This window comes from Sebastes fasciatus, chromosome 2 (assembly GCF_043250625.1).
Source record: "Sebastes fasciatus isolate fSebFas1 chromosome 2, fSebFas1.pri, whole genome shotgun sequence".
Classification (NCBI taxonomy): Eukaryota; Metazoa; Chordata; class Actinopteri; order Perciformes; family Sebastidae; genus Sebastes; species Sebastes fasciatus.
In genome coordinates, this window is record NC_133796.1 from 39104809 (window position 1) to 39125364 (window position 20556).

The 20556-nt window shown below is 42.1% G+C and overlaps 1 protein-coding gene across 1 annotated transcript; it reads right to left on the reverse strand.

The window, feature by feature from the left end:
• Nucleotides 1-3090: 3090 nt before the first annotated feature.
• Nucleotides 3091-10467, reverse strand: LOC141760492 (uncharacterized). Its single transcript, XM_074623349.1, has 6 exons — nucleotides 10371-10467; nucleotides 7161-7202; nucleotides 6693-7076; nucleotides 5602-5721; nucleotides 3895-3985; nucleotides 3091-3798 (listed from the first exon to the last, which is right to left on the reverse strand). Exons 2-6 carry the CDS (start codon nucleotides 7198-7200, stop codon nucleotides 3492-3494), a joined length of 942 nt encoding a protein of 313 aa, XP_074479450.1. The 5' UTR covers nucleotides 7201-7202; nucleotides 10371-10467; the 3' UTR covers nucleotides 3091-3491.
• Nucleotides 10468-20556: the final 10089 nt, after the last annotated feature.

Sequence of the window (20556 nt, forward strand, 5' to 3'; positions counted from 1 at the left end):
AGGAGACCACGGGGAAGACCCAGGACTAGATGGAGAGATTATATCTCTACTCTGGCCTGGGAACGCCTCGGGATCCCCCAGTCAGAGCTGGTTAATGTGGCCCGGGAAAGGGAAGTTTGGGGTCCCCTGCTGGAGCTGTTGCCCCCGCGACCCGATCCCGGATAAGCGGTTGAAGATGGATGGATGGATTTTATACACTGGGTGATTATTTTATGCATTCAAATTTGGCTGGGTGGTTAATAATAAATTTTTCTGTGGTGTGACAAACTCAGAACACATATTTATTTTGACTTTACCCGGACTTTAACTTTAAATAAATAACGACTGATAGTTGGTAGGACGTGAACACTGACACACAGAAGAGTGAAACGGAAGTATGACAAGCTTTATTCTTTATTCTTTCAGATAAGCTCAAAGGTCAAAGGTCAACTTTATTATCTCGCAAGAGGAAATTCATATGGTCATAAACACGTCTCATAAAGAAAAACATATAAAACCTCACACACTTCCCAGGAACCTGTGCACAGCGCACTCCCATGCACACTCCCTCCTCCAAGATCACACACACACACACACACACACACACACACACACACACACACACTAGCAGAAAATCCAGTACAATACTGCCGGTACAAAAGTACACCCTCCACAATATAAAATATATACTCTATGCAAAGTGCAATCCGACAGTCTTAATAGACAGAGAAACACCGTCCAAAACAAATCAAATTGTATGAAAAAAACACAGTTCAAACGCCTATATCCAGAACACATAGGGTGGGCCACAGCCTATTTACCTCTCGTTTAGAAGTGTAATTGCTGTCGGCACAAAAGATTGCTATACCTCGTTGTTCTAATTTTTTGCTGCAGGAATCTGCTATTTGATCTGCTACTCTTTCTGAATTTCTGATGGAGAGGATGGGTAGGATCGTTGAGGATCTGATCTGCTTTTTTTTAGAATAAGGTCCCTATACAGCTGTGCTGCAGACACCTGATCGATCCCAATGATCCTACTTGCTGTCTTGATCATGCGCTGCAGTTTGACATGATCTTGAGCATGCATATTACCAAAAGGTGCAAAGCAGACCGGAAGACGCTCTGAAAAACAGTATTGTAAAACATTTGAAGAATACAACATTCAACTCTAAAATGATTACATTTCCTAAGAAAGAACAGCCTCTGTTGTAGTTAATTAGACTTACTTTGTGCACTGAATTTTTTAAATGTCATAAATTTCAACTCCAAGGGATTTATAACTTGAGACCCGCTCAACTAATTCTCCCTTAAACTTGGCAGGAGGAACTGTTATCTTATTCTTACTAAAATCTATGACCATCTCTTTCGTTTTTTTAACGTTGACCTCAAGAAAATTATCTGAGCACCATTGGATAAAGCTCCGTGTTTCCCTCTCAAAACCTTCCACTGCTGAATTTTCAGATTTTAAAAATCCGACCAATGCTGTGTCGTCGGCATATATAGAGACCTTAATAGAGACCTGAACATACAGTATGAAGGGTGTGCGTTCAGACTACATCTCTCGCATCACCATCTTTTAAGCATCTCCTACTATACTCGTCCTGATGGGATGAGGTGTCTGATTGGTCAGTAATCAGACCCATAAGCTCTCTGATTGGTAAGGTGTGTGGGTACAACTGTTGCTAGGTAAAATGTTTGCTGGGTGAAAGTTTTGCATGAATATTCTTTTCTGATCCCAGTATATTGTCTTTTATTAAAATCAATACAAATAGGAAATGAAATGATTATGTAAATAACAGAATTGTCTTCGGCGCTCTGGAGTGAAGGTCACAAAATGAAATTAAAAAACAAAAGGGAAGAAAGTGTGTTCCATGTAAACAAGAGTGATGAGAGTTGCAGCAGAGGATGGAGTGAAGACTCGAGGGAGCCGACATTTATTCTGAAATGTAATCACTGTCCTACTATAGTTCATGTCAATACAGCTTTTCAAGGAATGTGGGATCAGATAGATTAAGATGCTTAAATAGATAGAAAGAGAAACGGCCGACTCGTCTTCCTAGCCAATCAACATACAGTATTTGGAAAGAGGCATTAGCTGATAAGCTCACCATGTGTCAGTCACAACAGGATTTAGGTTGAGTCATCAGACACACAGTACTTTCATCCACTTCTTCATTGCTGTCTGTATGTTTGAGGCAGCTGGAGCAGCATTCAAACTACAATCATCATCAAATTCATGATGTCATACAGAGTATCTGAAGCTCCTTCACTCTGTGATCACAACAGGAAGTCCATTTATATCAAACGGGCTTAATCTCTCTTGTTTTCTTCATAGTCCTCCTATTTGAATCATATCTATGCTTATTTTGGGTCTTGCACCAGACTCACTGTCATAAAAACAAACAAGGAACAACAAGCTCATCTGCTGACAATCATTTTTTCATTTGAGGGAAAGCAAAAACACAGCATGCTCCTACAGTATGTAACCATACATAATAAAGTTAAAGAAGAGTTTAAAGGGAGAATTCGCCACCTTTTATGTGGATGTCCAGTCAGTGTTGAAGGTAAATGTAGTCCAGTGAAGCAATAGATTCCACAGTGCTGCTATATCGACCCAGACAGCTGAGTCTTCCTGTTGTTCTTCCTGCATCCAGCGCCATCATTTGACGTGACAGTGATGTAGTTGGATGAAGGAAGAACTACAGGCTACTGTTTTTTTAGCTGGGATGTCTCTGGGTATAGCCAGGGGGCGCTGTGCTAGATGCTGCTCCAAAACAGAACTTCCTTGTCCTCTTTGCTTGTATGGCAAACTAGTTACATTTCCAGCAGTGAAAATGGCATCCCAAAATATGAGAGCAGAGGATGCATTTTACAGTTTTGACTCAAATATTCAGCCGTCAGAAGCTTGCGCGCAATGCATCCTGGTACATGTAGGCATTACCAGCACAGCTCCGAGAGCAGAAGAGCTCAGCTTTCTGGGTCAGTATAGCAGCACTAAGGAATTTATTGCTTCAATGGACTACATTTACCATCAACACTGACTGGACATCCACGATCGACTAACTAGGTAATGTCCTCTCACAGCGGCAGTCAAACAAAACAAATATGCAGTTTATCGTGTAGGAGAATTGTATTAGTGTTAGCAATACTTATTATCATTAGCCAAAGAAATAAGCTTCCTCATGTCACACATATGGTATATCTCTTTAACATCCTGCATACATTCTAACTAATGGATTGTTTTGGATTACAGACCTTTTTATAACATTTTCAGGAATTGATTCATCTGTTGGACTGTCAGACTGCTGTGAATGTAGGGAGACAGCAGCTTTTACACATGTAATGCTTTGTAACTTCATAGTATTAGTAGTGCATCAAAGTTGTACATTATGTTAGCATCCTGCGGGTGGAGCAGTGTGTGGTGGTGGCTTTAACCATATGTGATGGAAGCTGCTAACAAGAGGGAGCATGGTAAAGTCCAACAGTGTGTTACAGGCTGGAATGTGAACTCTTCACTCCATCGTCTTCACTTCTTCATCAGCTGAGCCCTCCTCCTCCTGTTTCTCCTCCTCTGCTGCAGGATCGGAGTACAGGCTGGAGGTGTTGCCGTCTTTCCACGTGACCACGATGTTTCCTGCTTTGAGCTCACTCGCCTCCCCGTTGGACGGGGAGGGTCTGTTTCCCTGCATCAGCCTGTCGAGTGATGGTGACGGTTTGCTGCTGCTGTCATCTCTGAGCAGTGAAATGCTCTGCAGCTCCTCACCTTTCTGAGCCACAGCAGCAGCTGCTGCCTTGTACTTGGCAATCTTCTTTCTGTTTCTGAGGGAAAAAAGACGGGGAACTTTTACTCAACAGCCTTTCGAATATCAATATGATACAAGCGTTGCCATGAACATGTTGTTGTATAACTCATACTTGTTGGCCATGGCTCCCATTCCCAGCAGCAAAAAACCAACAAGAAGGCAGACGAGGGCCAGTCCCAGCAGCACAAACTTCCATGTGGTTGCTGCAACAGGAAGAAGACTGCTAAACATGCAGCTCATATAATGATATTCATATATATATATGTGCTTTGTAGAATTGTGAGAGATGTTAAGGATATAATATACAGTGAATACAGTATATCTGTAATATACTGTAATTGTAATTGTAATCGCGTGGCGGCGAGGCGCGTGTTCAGATCAGCTGCGTTTCACCTGCGTTTCTGCTGCTGCTGCTTTCAGCCCTTTCTTTCTACATAGAGTTTGCCTTTCATAATGGCCATTTCACTTCATTATTAATATCATTTATATTTATTTTAGACAGGGAAAGGTTAAGAACCGTGTGGTAATATGTAAATAATAGTAATAATCGACAATTAAAACACAGTACTATATTCATTCATGGAGCTCTCCAAGTCACTGCATGTTCTACAACACTATCCGGCACATATTTCAGAATAAAAGCCTCGTGTTAACAAATTAAGGAATTCTGCCCCCAGTAAAAACGCTTCAGGGCTTTTATTTTGAAATGAAAGCAGGAAGTATTGATTTAAAACAAGTCTTTACTTTTTTTCATCTCCGTAACATATTCTACAGATAGAAACTGTAGTAATGTTGCTGATATGATGTCAATAAACCTTCAATAGATCACTTTCACCGTCTGTTGTTGCTGTGAACCGCGCGGCTCGCGTCAAAAATAGGCGAGACCTCGAATCTCTAGAAGAGACGCAGCTGACACGCAACCCAGCCGGACGCTGAAATAAAAAACAACAGGTAAAGCAGCAGCCACCCGCTCTTGACGTTCCCAGTGTGGACGAGGCTTGAGTCTCTCATACAGCACATGCAGACATCTCCCCTCACACATAAATGAAGCCTTTACCCAGACATACATTCTTAGTTGTCTCTGTCTCACTGATTAATTACTGCCTGTGACCTGAGATATATTAAATAAATTAGGAAATTAGATACGCACTTGTGCGTTCATACGATCTGGAGCATATGTTGTTTTGTAGAATGAGAATGGCCATATTTGGGTTATCCTGCCTGCGTACATCGAGCAGGTTAGAAATCTCCTCTGACCAGCGGTGTCCTCAGAATTGTTACTTGTTTTTCACTTGTACTGCTGTTACTTGATTCTCCTTCAATTCGAGACGCAATAAACCTCCAGCGTCAGACATTCCTTGGTCTCCAGTCAATTCTTCACTCTCCAATTGATCGCTCTCAAGATTTTCTCACAAGAGAGAGTACACAATTCAAGACTCTGTCACACACAGCAACACACGCTCACACAGCGAGAAGATGAACAAGGGCTGTCAGGCAGTTACAATGGGGCCCTGAAGCCCTGGTGGGATTTGACATTTTCTGGTGTCACTGGTGGCCCAACCAGCAAAACGTATCCAAGGAAGGTGAAAAGAGGAGATGTCACGCGTCTTCATCTCTTTCAATAAGCCTACAAAAAGGACGTGAACATTGTACTGATAAATTACAGCACCCTCGTTCGCATGAAAAAGTCACGGTACACCAAGGAGTAAAATGTAGAAGTGCCGGTACTGCGGCCCACTTTGACCACTGGTCTGGAGTGATGAGAATGATTTCTGACACTACGTTTTCATTTGGATGAAACATTTTAAGAGCAGCTTACCGTCCTCAGTGCGATAGTACCAGCGGAGGTATTCTCTCTGTTCCTCCGTCATGGAAGCCTGCTCGCCTGTCTGCCCTGCAGCCTCAAACTCGTCTGGATCATCAGATGCCCTCCTGGATCCTGGAGGAAGAACAAACACACACACGCACACACACACACACACACACACACAGCAGCACTGTTTGTTACAGACCAAATGATACATAATATACAAACACTAAATTGACTGACATTTTATTATCATCAGTCTTGTGCCAAATAATGTCTCCAAATCGTTTCGTTCAACTCAATTTTCTGATTATTTGTATGCAGTATGTCATACACATGTAAATGCAACAGTATCTGTCAAAAACAGCTTCAGTTTAATATTTTTTAAATAATATTATTTCAATATCATACTAATGTTAGTAAATTAAAACTTTTACCAGTTGTCAAAGTTCAAGCTTCTTAAGGGGCCATATTATGCTAATTTTCAGGTTCATACCTAACTAGCTAAATACACCTAAAAAGTTAACTACACCTAACTAGTTAACTACACCTAACTAGTTAACTACACCTAACTAGTTAATTACACCTAACTAGCTAACTACACCTAACTAGCTAAATACAACCAACTAGTTAACTACACATAATTAGTTAACTATACCTAACTTGTTAACTTCACCCAACTAGCTAACTACATCTAACTAAGTAACTAGAAAGACAAACTAACAGATAAACAGATTTATCGGTTTGCTGCTCAGACTCAAACGAGCATGAGTGAACCTGCAGGAGGATGACCTTTGACTTGCAGCTTGGAGGATGACCTTTGACCTGCAGCTTCTACTATAGTCATACGTCATATTCACATTTTACCAACAACTTTCTTTTCTTTTTTTTTTAACTATGAGCACAAAATTAAGTTATTTGTCAAAAATCTCTTGGCAAACAGTGTGTCTAATCATCTTTGTCAGGAAATGACTGAAATAAATATGAAATATCATAGAAATGGCTTTGATACAAATATGGAATATAGAAATCAAATTGAAATCCAATGCCTGCCCAGCACAAATCTCCCAACCTTTCTGTTCCTTTAATCTTCACTGACTTACTGAGCTTTTCTTGGCAGATGTCCCCCTCATCCAGAGATCTCCACTTTGACTCTTTACTGTCATGTGTGAGAATAAGACGCGAGCCATCTACTGATAGCAGCATTGAGGTGTTCCTGCTGATCAGTCTGCCCCTGTCACAGTCCCATATCAACCCTGTTGCATCCACCTCTGACCCCCAGCAGGACCGAGTCCGGACAGGCTCTCTCTGCAGGGCTGACAAACATCTGGACGACGCAACACACATCAGCATGCCCCGATCATTCCAGATCCACTGCTGAGACTGTGAGTCCAGGTTGCAGCTCTTCAGCAGGACTTCACCTATAGCTGCTGATTCCTCCAGACACAGGCTGCACTGGGTGTTGTGGATCATGAACGCCCTTGCCCCTGCAGGTGTTGAGACAGGTTTAGATTCATTGTTGTTAATATATAAACCTGTTCTAAATGTGTCTGAATGATGCATGTACTTACCTAACAGGGGAAGAAACAATAAGACCCAGGCGTCAAACATATCTAAAGAGGATGGAGCAATGTTATTAAAAGTCACCGCAATTTCATGCTTTTCATTAAAAAGCAGTGACTAGAGGAAAGTGGGGTCATTTCTAGTAGGTGACATGGTAGGAGTAAAATACCAGGTGCTCAAAATATTTTTTAGCATTTTGTCCAGTTTCTTGTAACAAATCTGCAGTAGAAAGTTGTGTTCAGTCCTGGGCCTGATTCTTTTCTGTCTGTATATGCTGCCATCAGGCTCTATCAGCTGCTATGCAGATGACACACTACTCTATATCTCTGTTTCACCTGAAGATCTGAGCCCTGTCTACAAATTGATAAATTGTATTTCACAAATCAGTGATTGAATAGCTCAATGACTTCAGTTAAATGAAGTGAATTTGGTAATCAGGGAAAAGTCAAAAAGCGAGAACGAAAGTTACGATAATGTAAGCCTAGATCTATAAGCAGAGACAGAGCCCTCTACTGGACTCTATGGGTACTACTCTCCTCCAATCACATGCACGCGTTCGCCCACTGAGATTTGCATAAACCTAGCCGGCCAATCAGGATGTGGCTACCGAATACGGGTGTCCCTCGTTGCCTGGTATCCCATACCCTCTACAGGGAGGAGGAGCGGCAGGGCCCCCTTGGTAGAGGGCTCCGCCTCTGCTTACAGAACTAGGGTTGCATTATCGTAACTCTTGTTCTAACTCCCACAGGCTCCACCCTCTACTGGACTCTATGGGTGCAGTGGGTAGAGCCCGATGAATGTACGCCCTGCCGCGCCACCTCATCGACCAAACCACACAGATCCAGACAGGTTTAGGATTAGACACCACAGCCCACCGACTTCTTTATAACCTAGGCTGCTGCAGCAGAGAAGCAGGGGGCCCTAGCCAACCCATATAGTATGCGACTGATCTGGGTAAGGCCATGGTCTAACTCTTTAAGTTCTTAGGAACGAAGGAGAGGTTTGGTCTGAGAGTAGCCTCGCACCAGCGTTGGAACCCTAACCACTTTGCCTTGTAACAGGCAGTATTGTATCCCACTCTTGCCGCTTGGATAGTCTGTACAACCTGCACAGACAGTCCAGCCCTCCTCAGCCTGTCCTTCTCAGGAGCCAAGCCTGGAGTGGATGGCCCAGAGTGGGCAGTGTGCCTACTGTCCCCACTTCCTGAGACAGAGCCTCCCAGAACTGGGGGATGGTCCAACATCTGAGTCAGTTCTGCATACCATGGTGCTGAGCGAAGACCTGTTGCTATCAGAATGACTGACAACTGCTCCCACCTCACTCTCTCCAGTAGGGGAGGGATGAGATGGAGCGATGGAAAGGCATAAAGCAGCTTTCTTGGCCATGGCACGTGTGCAAACGTGTGCAAACGTGTGCAAACGTGTGCAAACGGGTACAAACACATCCACCCTCCAGGGCGGATCGTCCTGCCATGTCAGGGAAAACCATACCGTGATGCTTTAAGGCTCACAACCAAAGGTTCTCCACTGTTTCCAGGGCAGCGGACCGAACTCTGCCCTGCCTGTTGATGTAAGCCACCGTGGTGCGGTTGTTGGTCCTCACCAACGCATGCTTTCCCTGTATCCGGGGCCTGAAATGCTGGAGGACCAAGAACACTGCCTGGCGCTCGAGGAGGTTAATGTGTCAGTTCTCCGCCGGTGGCCACACTCCACCAACCACTCTCCCTAGGCAATCCCCACCCACCCCGTCAGGGACGCGTTCGTGAACAGCTTGACCACTCGTCAAGCTCGTCCGAGCAGTGTTCCCTGTAACAGGTGTTGTGGAGATCCCCAGTAGTGTAGATCGTTTTCTACCGAGCGGGGAATGGTCACCAAGAGTTGCCTGTGCTTCTTGGCATCCAAGTGTAGGCTGGCAAACCACCTCTGCAGGTGTCGCATGTGCAGCAGTCTAAGCGGCACCACTGGGTGAGCAGCTGCCATGGACCCCAGCACCTGCATGACGATCAACACCGTCACCGTTGCCCCCTCCCCAATAGTCTGGCCCGCCGCCAAGACAGTTGCCGAACGGTAGTTTGTTGTACTCATAGGCTATCCCCTGGAAGGCAAAACGCAAGAATTTCCTGAGTTTCTGAGCCATCTCGACATGAAAGTATGTTGTCCTTTAAGTCGATGGTGGTAAACCAGTCTCCCGGTTGATGGACTGCTGCAGAACCGGAGAAAATAACCCAGTCTCAGCATCCTGTACATGCATTTTGTTAACGCGCAGTTGCATTGCCACTACCAGCTGTGGAGCAGCAGCAATGGAAAAGGGCTGAGCCGGCAATGAGGGCTTCGAACACACCGCCAGCTCTCCTCGTGTCACTGTGTTTCCTACCTCTTTTCTCCCGTGTGGAGGTAGATGAAAGAAAAACAGACACAGGAGTACTCCTCCCCCTTTCTCAGCCTCACACCAGCAACAGTGTTCACGAATGGACACAGCCTCATGCCACTGGCCAGTGCCGGGCGCCCACTACCTCCTTCACCGGAGACGGGGCGGATGGGCCGTATGTATTTTAAGGGCATTAACACTGGGCAGCCACGAAGCGTCATGCTTGATTCAAGTTCATCAAGACACCATGGGAAGCTGAGGAGGAGGGGAGAAGGAAGGAATGTGCTCTTTGAGGAATGTTCGTTTTAATCAACATACATGTTCAACAACATTACCAGTATCAGCTCATTAGTAACAAGAGGGAAAAAAGAACGAACCCTCACTTTATCCTCACCGCAACGCTACATCTCGCCTCAGCCCAATTTGATGATGAGCAAGTGGCCAGTGGCGACTATAAACTGTGATTTCCCCTCATCCAGACGTAAAAAGTGAAATCCATCCAAAGAGCCCTTCAGTGGTGAAGGGGACCACATGCAGGAAATCATCTCAAACTTGTTGAGAGTGTGAGGCAATAAGAAACCACAGATGGCGCTTTGATTATCTGCTGCGACCCGTCTGCAAATCACATGACCCCACACAGGTAGTGAGCACCAGGTTAACAAGCTGTGACTGAAACCACAAAAATCTCCTGTAACATTGCAGCTTTACAAAAAGTACAAAAAAAAACTACATTACATATCCAAAGTAAATATTATTTACCAACCACATACTAATTAAAACTCATCATTTTAATTCCTCATGTTCTAGCATGAATTCAGAACTACACATGTTAATCGAGTTGGAGTACTCACTTCTATGATGGTCTGTCTGTGGCTGAGATGAGAAGGAGGGAAATCTGACTGTTCAGCCAACAGAAAGATGGAAAAAAACCAGAAGCTTTCCAAAGTTCACGGGGGAGGAGCCTGCAGCGCTGACTGCTACAGACCGCCACGGTCAGTACACAGATTCTATTGGACATGACATTATGTGCTTATTTATTGACTGGAAGAATAGCTGTGAAGTGGCCTCAGGCACAACTTAATCATTTCTGTCCTCTGAATGTTGATCAGACCTTTCATTTGTACCATGTACATGTGATATTCAAGAGAGACGCACTTTCACAAAGGAACTGTGGAGCCTTTAATACAAAGTTGAGACTGTTGAATCTCAGGTCTTTGACCCTGTTGCTTGGTTACTGTTTAGACAGCCTGGCAGTAACCTTGTCTTTTCTGTTTGTGAGGGCAATTGACTCATCGGTCACACACACACACCCAGAACGCTGTTAACATTTGGTTGGTAAAGGGTTTTACTTTTATAGCAGAGGTGTGGAGAGGTAAATAACCTCTGTGTCACTGAAGGAATGAGGAGGATGTATTTTTTATCTGATGTTGTATCTGGTGTACATTTACCCAAGTACTGTACTTTAGTACAAATTTGAAGTACTTGTACTTTACACACAAAATAATACAAAGAGCTTATGAAATAGGTTTTGTTATAAATTAAACCCAACGGTCTAAGTGAAGCTGGAAAGATTAGTCCATTAATCAATTAGTTAATTGACAGAAAATTAATTGGCAATTATTTTGATAATCATTTCAGTTAATTCTCATGTAAAAAAACGTTTCATGATTCCAGCTCCACAAAAGTGCTGCTGTTCCTTTTAATTATCTTAAAGCACTTTAAAGGTCCCATATTGTAAAAAGTAAGATTTTCATGTTTTTTATATTATAAAGCAGGTTTAAGTGCTTTATGATTCCTGTAGCAGAACTTGTTTTATCTTCTTTGCAGCTCCAATAATCATCTCATGGCCTCACTGTTGGTACTTTAAGATACTTTGCTGATAATACTTCTGTACTTTTACTTAAAGGTCCCATATTGTAAAAAGTGAGATTTTCAGGTCTTTTACATTATAAAGCAGGTTTAAGTGCCTTATAAATACTTTTAAACTATCAAAACGCTCAATATACGGAGAAAAACACAGCCCATATTCAGAAATTGTGCGTTTGAAACAAGCCGTTAGGATTTCTGTCCATTTGTGATGTCACAAATCTACAATATTTAAACCATTACACGGTTTTAAATGCACACATTCTAAATGGACATGGACCCAAACTGTTGCCAGGCAACGCAACTCTGTTGCAATTGTTGCAATTCCGTTGAAATGCACTAAAACAGAGTGTTTCAGGCAGAGGGTAAATACAGGTATATTCAAGCAGACAGTACGAGAAAAATAAAGTTGTTTTTTTTAACATTACAGCATGTAAACATGTTCTAGTAGAAACACAAAATACAAGTATGAACCTGAAAATGAGCATGATATGGGACCTTTAATATGTAATTTAGCTTTGACCTGAACATTCATGCCAATAAAGCTTATTTGAATTTGAATTTGAATTTGAAGGGGCGGAATTACATCAGGTGTTAATCTGACCAAAAAGCAACAATTTCTTTTTACTTTTCTCACCTGAAAAATATGTTATTCTTCCTGTCTGCTTTTTTTTTGTTTTTGTTTTTATGAACATAGAACACGTGTGGACTGGGACATTACACAATAATCAATAATAATCATTGAAAAAATAAGTAAATAATAAGAGAGGCACAGATACAGTTAAAAATGCACATAATAATCATAATGCAATAATAATCTTCAAAAGGTATGTGTTGCTTTTACTGAGATCTTTAGGAACATTTCCCAGGTACAAAAAGGTAAAAGAGAAATCATAATTCGGGTTCAGAATCTTTGAGACTAAATGGCCCACTTCTTTCCAAAAAGGCATAACATAAGGACAAAACCCCAAATATATGTGCATGGTCCACTGAAACTGATCCGCACTCCCTCCAGCAAGAGATGTGAGACCCACTAAATTTGGATTTTATGGTTCTGGGTAATAAAGAAACAGGCCAAGTTTTGTCCAGTTCTACTCACTGTTCATAACAGCAGACATGTTTTATTAAAATCTGAAAACATTTTTATACTAGTATTTTAATGGTTTGACCCTCATGGCGTAAAGCAGTGGTCTCAAACTCAATTTACCTGGGGGCCGCTGGAGGCAGAGTCTGGGTGAGGCTGGGCCGCATCAGGTATTCCACAAAAAAAGCTTTGTTAAAAAAAAAACAATCTTCTCAAACGTCATTATTAACAGTTCTTTAACTTGAATGGGTTCTTCTGAACATGGCCTATTGCGTCTCCCACTTTTCCTGAAATTGTCTGTGCTCGTCACCAACCTTTCTCTTCACTGCAGGCTTTGAAAAAGACATGATTGGGGCTGTGTGACAAGATATATATTCATTCCACTTGGTGTCACTCCGCAATAAAGTTGTGCCTGCTGTGTTTGTATTGCTCTGCAATTACACCACCAAACCGCTAGTTGGCGGCGGCGTCTCTATGAGTTTCCTCTTCTTCTTGTACTACAAACAGAAACTGAGCGGAGTTGGAGCTAATAACTGTTGAACCACAGAACTTTTACTGACATTACTGCAACGCCGAAAAGAGAAAATATATCTGAGTCGATTTGTGTGAACAAACATTGAAAAGATGGAGGCAGAGAGAAGTAGAACTTGGTCCTGGCCGCTCAGCATCGCTGAGAGACTGGACCAATCACAGCTGTTGCGGTCTGCGTCGCCGCGACGTGTAGTTACATTTCTGGAGAGGTGCACGTCAGGCTACGGCGTCGATTACACGCAGAAGTATAAATCAAGCTTTAATCAAGCTTATGCGATGTTACACGGGCGCTGCCATAGTTGTTGTGAAATGTTTCTCTGCTTGCATCAAGCCCGGCCGATTGCCCGCCCCCGGGAGCCATATACCCCGCTGTGATTGGTAGGTTCGTTCAGCTCGGGCTCGCGCAACAAAGGGACTTTCCACGGCAAACTGCCATTCACATAAAACTCGCGGGCTGAGGGCGCCTGGTTAGCTCAGTTGGTAGAGCGGGCGCCCATGTAACAAGACTTAGTCGTGACCGCGGCGGCTCGGGTTCGAATCCGGCCTGTGGCCCTTTCCGCATGCACTCTCTCTCTCTCCCCCCCTTTCCAAGACTCTATCCACTGTCCTGTCAATAAAAATGAAAAAATGCCCCCCAAAAAAAAAACTTTATAAAAAAAATTTTTTTTAAAAAATTTGCGGCCGCACTAACATTAAACTTTCATATCAAGGTGGGGGCCACAAAATATCGTCTTGCGGGCCGCAATTGGCCCGCGGGCCGCGAGTTTGAGACCCCTGGCGTAAAGGGACTCAATTTTCACCACATTAATAACTTGCAATTTCTCATATTCCACCTCGTCACAGACAATATAAACTGAAATTAATACTGAATTTGAAGGCTGGCTGAAGACTTCAAATTAAGCGAGGAGAAATTTACTCGAGAAGTTGAAAATTCTTCACTTTGTATTTCTACCATTTAACAGCCAGTCTTGCGGGATGCCTTGAGTAACTGAACGAAGAGGCAATTCAGTCCAATTATCAGGCTAGATGTAGGCAGTCGTAATGAATGGTTAATGACATTAATACTGGCTGCATTCCACTTATGTCGGCCTGTGCCAGGGTCCTGGGATTGTGCATGCCAGTTCACTACGGGGACACCTAAATGGAACAGACCCATCATTAGTGTTATTAATTACACCTGTGCTTTTTCATCTATGATAAGTCAAAATGTCTGCTGTGAAAATGACATATTCGCTGGACATTTGAGAGTCTACTTTGCAGGTCGAATATCAACAAATGTTTCAAACTTTGACCTGAAAATCTGCAGGAGCAAGCCTTAGATCACACCAAATAAAGAGCCCTGACCCTCTCAGACTATTAAATAGGCGTTATCAGTTGCTATAAGCACCATAGATGTGGGTCAATAGGGGCCTACTGCACCCAATAGTAGGGTTTAATATCTATTCAAATGTTAGAAGAAGAAGGTATAGAAGAACACAACGGTGACATCTAGTGACTATAGTAATTATGACAGGATCAGAAGAGGAAGTGAGGTGCTGTAGTATAAATTGCACAAAAGTCCATAAGGGGTGAAGGTCAGGGGTGATGGATGGGAAACACAGGGCTTTCGCCCAATAGATTGGGGTTTGTATCCCATGTGAAACCAACGATGCTGTAGCTGTAGTTTCATTTTCCCTTTAGAACCGTAGTTAATTTAAGTGTTTTTGTTGCCTTAACCTAAAGAAGCCTTTTTGTTTGCATTCAAAATGTAACTTTTCATTCAGCTTTACATGTTAGAACGTGTTGCTTTTAAGTTTCACTTTCACAACATAGTAGGCCCTTATTGACCCACATCTATAGTGCTTATGTAACAGGGTCATTATGTACCCTATGTCTATCTTGTTCTCTGGTTTTTATAATTACACAAAATGGATGTAGTTGCTCTTTATTCTGAATGGGAGAACCTCCAAACCCCGAGGATATTTGAAGTTCAGAGCCCCTCCTTCGTTTCTACTTCTGTGGTCCTTATTATAAATCTCCTCTGTCATTTTGTACAACTATCCTGTGGGAGAGGTGGGTGACATATCTTTTGGCTGATTTATTATCCTTATCCATCCCATTATTTATCGTACGGTTTTGTTTATATTTTTGTTTCTTACCATGTTATAACGTCTATCCCAACATGTCAATATATTGATTTCAATGAACTGGCATTTAGGAATACCGTAGTTGTTTTAAGAGTAAATGCTGCTAGCTTAAAGTTACGGCAAGTTAAGCTAACTTCTGTTTTGTATATAGTAATCGTGTGTATAGGAGTTGAAGCGGACATGAGATTTCACACGGAGGTTCTGTTTGCCTGTGTGTTTGTCAGAGAATAAACAGAGGCCGTATTTGAAGAGATCCCGGTGTCACGGTGTCCTTTCTAACTAACCCAACACAACGCAGAAGTCCACTGGTTACACTTACAGGGACCGATAACGCCTCCTTATTACGTGGCTTTGTTGAATACTCGATTATTTCTTTATAGCTGACCGTTGACAGACCGTTGCTATGGAGGCCGTTCTGATCTCGAACACTGGCAGACCATTTCAGTGTCAAATTATTGATTTGTTAAGTACACACGTGGACAAAATTGTTGGTACCCTTCCGTTAAAGAAAGAAAAACCCACAATGGTCACTGAAATAACTTGAAACTGACAAAAGTAATAATAAATAAAAATTTACTGAATATTAACTAATGAAAATCAGACATTGCTTTTGAATTGTGGTTCAACAGAATCATTTTAAAAAACAAACTAATGAAACTGGCCTGGACAAAAATGATGGTACCCTTAACTTAATATTTTGTTGCACAACCTTTTGAGGCAATCACTGCAATCAAGTGATTTCTGTAACTCTCAATGAGACTTCTGCACCTGTCGACAGGTATGTTGGCCCACTCCTCGTGAGCAAACTGCTCCAGCTGTCTCAGGTTTGAAGGGTGCCTTCTCCAGACTGCATGTTTCAGCTCCTTCCACAGATGTTCAATAGGATTTAGATCAGGGCTCATAGAAGGCCACTTCATAACAGTCCAATGTTTTGTTCTTAGCCATTCTTGGGTGTTTTTAGCTGTGTTTTGGGTCATTATCCTGTTGGAGGACCCATGACCTGCAACTGAGACCAAGCTTTCTGACACTGGGCAGCACATTTCGCTCCAGAATGCCTTGATAGTCTTGATATTTCAGTGTACCCTGCACAGATTCAAGACACCCTGTGCCAGATGCAGCAAAGCAGCCCCAGAACATAACCGAGCCTCCTCCATGTTTCACATTAGGTACAGTGTTCTTTTCTTTGTATGCTTCATTTTTGCGTCTGTGAACATAGAGCTAATGTGACTTGCCAAAAAGCTCCAGTTTTGTCTCATCTGTCCAAAGGACATTCTCCCAGAAGCTTTGTGGCTTGTCAATATGCATTTTGGCAAATTCCAGTCTCGCTTTTTTATGATTTGGTGTCCTCCTCGGTTGTCTTCCATTAAGTCCACTTTGGCTCAAACAGTGACGGATGGTGCGATCTGACACTGATGTACCTTGACCTTGGAGTTCACCTCTAATCTCTTTGGAAGTTGTTCTGGGCTCTTTGGTTACCATTCGTATTATCCGTCTCTTCAATTTGTCATCAATTTTCCTCTTGCGGCCACGTCCAGGGAGGTTGGCTACAGTCCCATGGACCTTAAACTTCTGAATAATATGTGCAACTGGAGTCACAGGAACATCAAGCTGCTTGGAGATGGTCTTATAGCCTTTACCTTTAACATGATTGTCTATAATTTTCTTTCTAATCTCCTGAGACAACTCTCTCCTTAGCTTTCTGTGGTCCATGTTCAGTGTGGTACACACCATGATACCAAACAGCTCAGTGACTACTTTTCACCCTTTAAATAGGTAGACTGACTGATTAAAAGTTTGAAGACACCTGTGATGCTATTTACAGGACCATGTCCCTATGGTCAAATTATTTTCAATCTTTTCTAGGGGTACCATCATTTTTGTCCAGGACAGTTTCATTAGTTTTTTTTTTTTTTAAATGATTCTGTTGAACCACAATTCAAAAACAATAGCTGATTTTCATTAGTTAATTTTCATTAAATTTTTATTTATTATTACTTTTGTCAGTTTCAAGTTATTTCAGTGACCATTGTGGGTTTTTCATTCTTTAACGGAAGGGTACCAACAATTTTGTCCACGTGTGTAAGTAGCTGGGTAATAAGCGGGATAATGTATAACTTAACCTAACTTAAACCTGCAGTAGTCAGTATATTTTTGGCATCATTGGGCAAAAATTCCATTTTAACCTTTCAGCATATTGTAATTCAAGTGTTCTGAGAGAAAACTAGACTTCTGCATCTCCTCATGGCTCTGTTTTCAGGCTTTAGAAAATCTAGCCAATCACAGCTCATTTCAAAGAGAGAGCGTTCCCATTGGCTGTTCATTCAACAGAGGCAGCTGTAAATCACTCGCGAACACCAATCAAACGGTCAAACTAGGCAGCGCTGACCAAATACAGATGAATATTCTGTTACGTTAATGCCTATTTCTCGCCTCAAATGTTTTCAGAATCATCTTGTAGTGCACGGTTTAGCTGTAAAATGAGAAAGTTTGTGACCCAGCCGCCATGTTGGAAATCTCTTGAAGGAACGCCAAGTACCGGTCACATGACCAGAGCACAGCCAATAGGAACGCTCTCTCAATGAAATGACCTGTGATTGGTCAAAGTCTCCCGTCACGGGCTAGATTTTATAAAGCCTGAAAACATAGCCATGAGGAGGAACAGAAGTCTAGTTTTCTCTCAGAACACTTGAATTAAAATATGCTGAAAGGTTATTATGGAAATTTTGCCCAATGATGCCAAAAATATACTGCCTACTGCAGCTTTAACTTAAACAAGCTTATTTTTAATGGATCTGCAAAAATGTTTGAATTTCCAAAGAGAACTTCTGTACCTCCCGCCCACAGTTACCCAGTGGCAAACATTACACTACGTTACAGAAACGCTTCCAACCCAAAGAAATCTGTATGCAAGGAAAAAAAAATAAAAAAAAATTCAACCCAAATATGAAAAAAGAAATAGGAGTAGAATAAATCATACAGATAAAAATAAAACATCAATAAACCGGACATATGTATAATACCGTTCTCTTGGCTGGAGGAGAAATTCAAACGCTTCTGCTTCAGTTTTGGCGTCCTCGTGACGGGAGCCTGAACTGACAGAATATTAAACTGTAATTTCATTGGGTGGATGTAGCTCCGCCCACCACACAGCCCCGCCCCTGTCTTCCATATAAGGCACAGGACAAAATAAACCCCCACATACAAAAGGAGCTAGCCATGCCTCTGTCACTTGGTAACAAAATGTAAATGACCAAATATGGTTAGACAACTGAAACCCCACTAAGGCCCTATTCAGACCTGCATAACATGCGTCCTGGGTGATCCGATCACAAGTGGACAGCTCTAAGTACAGGTGTGAACATACTCAAGACACATTGAGGACATATCGAGATCCGATCACTCAGACCACATTCAGAGGTGGTCTGGGTCGCATATGGCCACATTCTTTTAGCAGTGTGTACGTGAATGTGTCCTGGGCCACATTGAAGGACCACCTACTCAACTGACGTCCCGCTTGGATCTGCGGGTCTCTGCGCTCCTCAGGTGAATAGACAGGCAGACGCGAGCGCTTGTCTGCCTCGTGACATGGAAACGGCCTCTGTGCTCTACTGTCTACCCCGCTGTCGCCTGGCAGAAGCTGCGGTTTCGGTGGCATGGAGGTCCCCGGGGACCGCTGGTAAAATATCCTTTCATTTTGATGTTAATAAAATGTACCCAAATTCACAAAAGTAGGATATTACTACTGACATTCATGTAATATTACGTCACAACGGCTGCTGTATTAGCCGTGTGTTTACTACATGTTTATTTGCATAAAGAGCGGGGAAGTGAGATCGGATCACAAGTGGTCACTAAAGACGCATGTGGAGACGCATTCTAATGCCAGGTGTGAACAGACGTACTTAAAGCTGTCCACTTGTGATCTGATCACTCAGGACGCATGTTAATACCAGGTCTGAACAGGGTCTATATCTTAAAACTTAACTACCGGAGATCTCCAGCCCAAAACAAAGTCACAAACTAAATGCTGGGAAAAAAAGGTCATCTAAGATCAAAATAACTCAACAATGGAGACGGGAGTCTCCCGAGCAGGGCTGCCGGCTGCAGCTTGAGTGCCAGAGAGTGTGCCCCCTTACACACCATCCCTCCGCCCTTTTCTTCCCTCCCTTGATCAGTACACCGTCTCAGGTGCTCCTCCTGAAAAAGAAGTAGGTCAGCAGGAGGGGAGACAGACAAACAAAACACGCCCACAACAATGTGCCCTGTGGCACATTAAGGCCCACACGTAACAAGCATTCACGATATCGTTCATGGTACGTAAACTGTACAAACTCTTACAGTAACCCAATAAACACACTGATGACTTGTGCTCCACAACAATTAAAGCAAAATAAAAGCAAATGAGTAGACGTAAAACTTTATAACTTACATCTATAAGGTACGTTGTTCAGCACCGCAACAAGCTGCTGCATCCTCAGCCGCCATTTTCACATGTTGGAATAGTGGTCGTGTTCCCGCCCCTTCTGCTACGTAGCCAAGATGGCACCCATTGAGTGTGAAACGATTTGACCATTTTGAGTACAACATCCGGGTACTTAGAGTGCACTGCATTTTGCCGTACTTCTCAGTGTGAACGCACTTATGCACTCAAAATCGTAAGTTTAAGTACTGAGAAACGCGGATTGGAACGCAGCGTGGGTTTAGTTAGTTTTTAGCTACATTAGCTTACGACTGCTGACATAGAACCTATAACATTTCAAAATTGAAACCCAATTGCAATGCCAAAATATGTGTTCTGTAGAAAGTTCATGGAAAACATTCCAAAAAAATATAGTTCATTGAATTAACAATTACCAAATACTGTTTACTATTTAAAAATAGTTGTCCCTAACGTAGTTACTTTTTGAATGAGATATAAACATTTAAACTTTATAGTGCATGATCGTCTTCTCAGTCAGGCTAGGCTTTATCTGCTGAGACTGTTTCTTTAGTCAATCTGAAACTTGATAGTGTGACATGAAAATAAAAATATTTTTTTGTTAAAGTTACTCATTAACGATAAGCTTCTACTACTTCTGAAATACTGACATGTGAAATTCAATAAACACGTATTTAAGAAATAATTAACTAGTAACTTAAACATTTGACGAGTAGAGAATTTGGGATTATATTTCCAAATCCAGGTTGCTGGAAATTACTTATGTCTTTTCTCTTTTTGTAAAAATAAAAAAGCTGAATATTCACACATTATATTTTATGAAAACATGGAATAGTGGAAAAAAACATACAAATATAAGCAAGCATTGAGCAAGGTAGATGTGGCATTTGCTGGCTACTATGTTTAGATTTTGAAAAAGACTTACAACTCAGAATAATGTTTATTGTGCAACAGAAAGAGTAATGTTTCTTCCAGATGTTCAGAAAAATCTT

What these genes read in the sequence shown, in the direction of transcription:
- LOC141760492 (XM_074623349.1), bottom strand. Translation starts at nt 7,200, where the DNA reads ATGTTTGACGCCTGGGTCTTATTGTTTCTTCCCCTGTTAG. An exon ending in GTACTATCGCACTGAGGACG is followed by an intron (nt 3,986 to 5,601) that starts GTAAGCTGCTCT and finishes TTCCTGTTGCAG; the next exon opens with CAACCACATGGAAGTTTGTG. An exon ending in ATGGGAGCCATGGCCAACAA is followed by an intron (nt 3,799 to 3,894) that starts GTATGAGTTATA and finishes TTTTTCCCTCAG; the next exon opens with AAACAGAAAGAAGATTGCCA.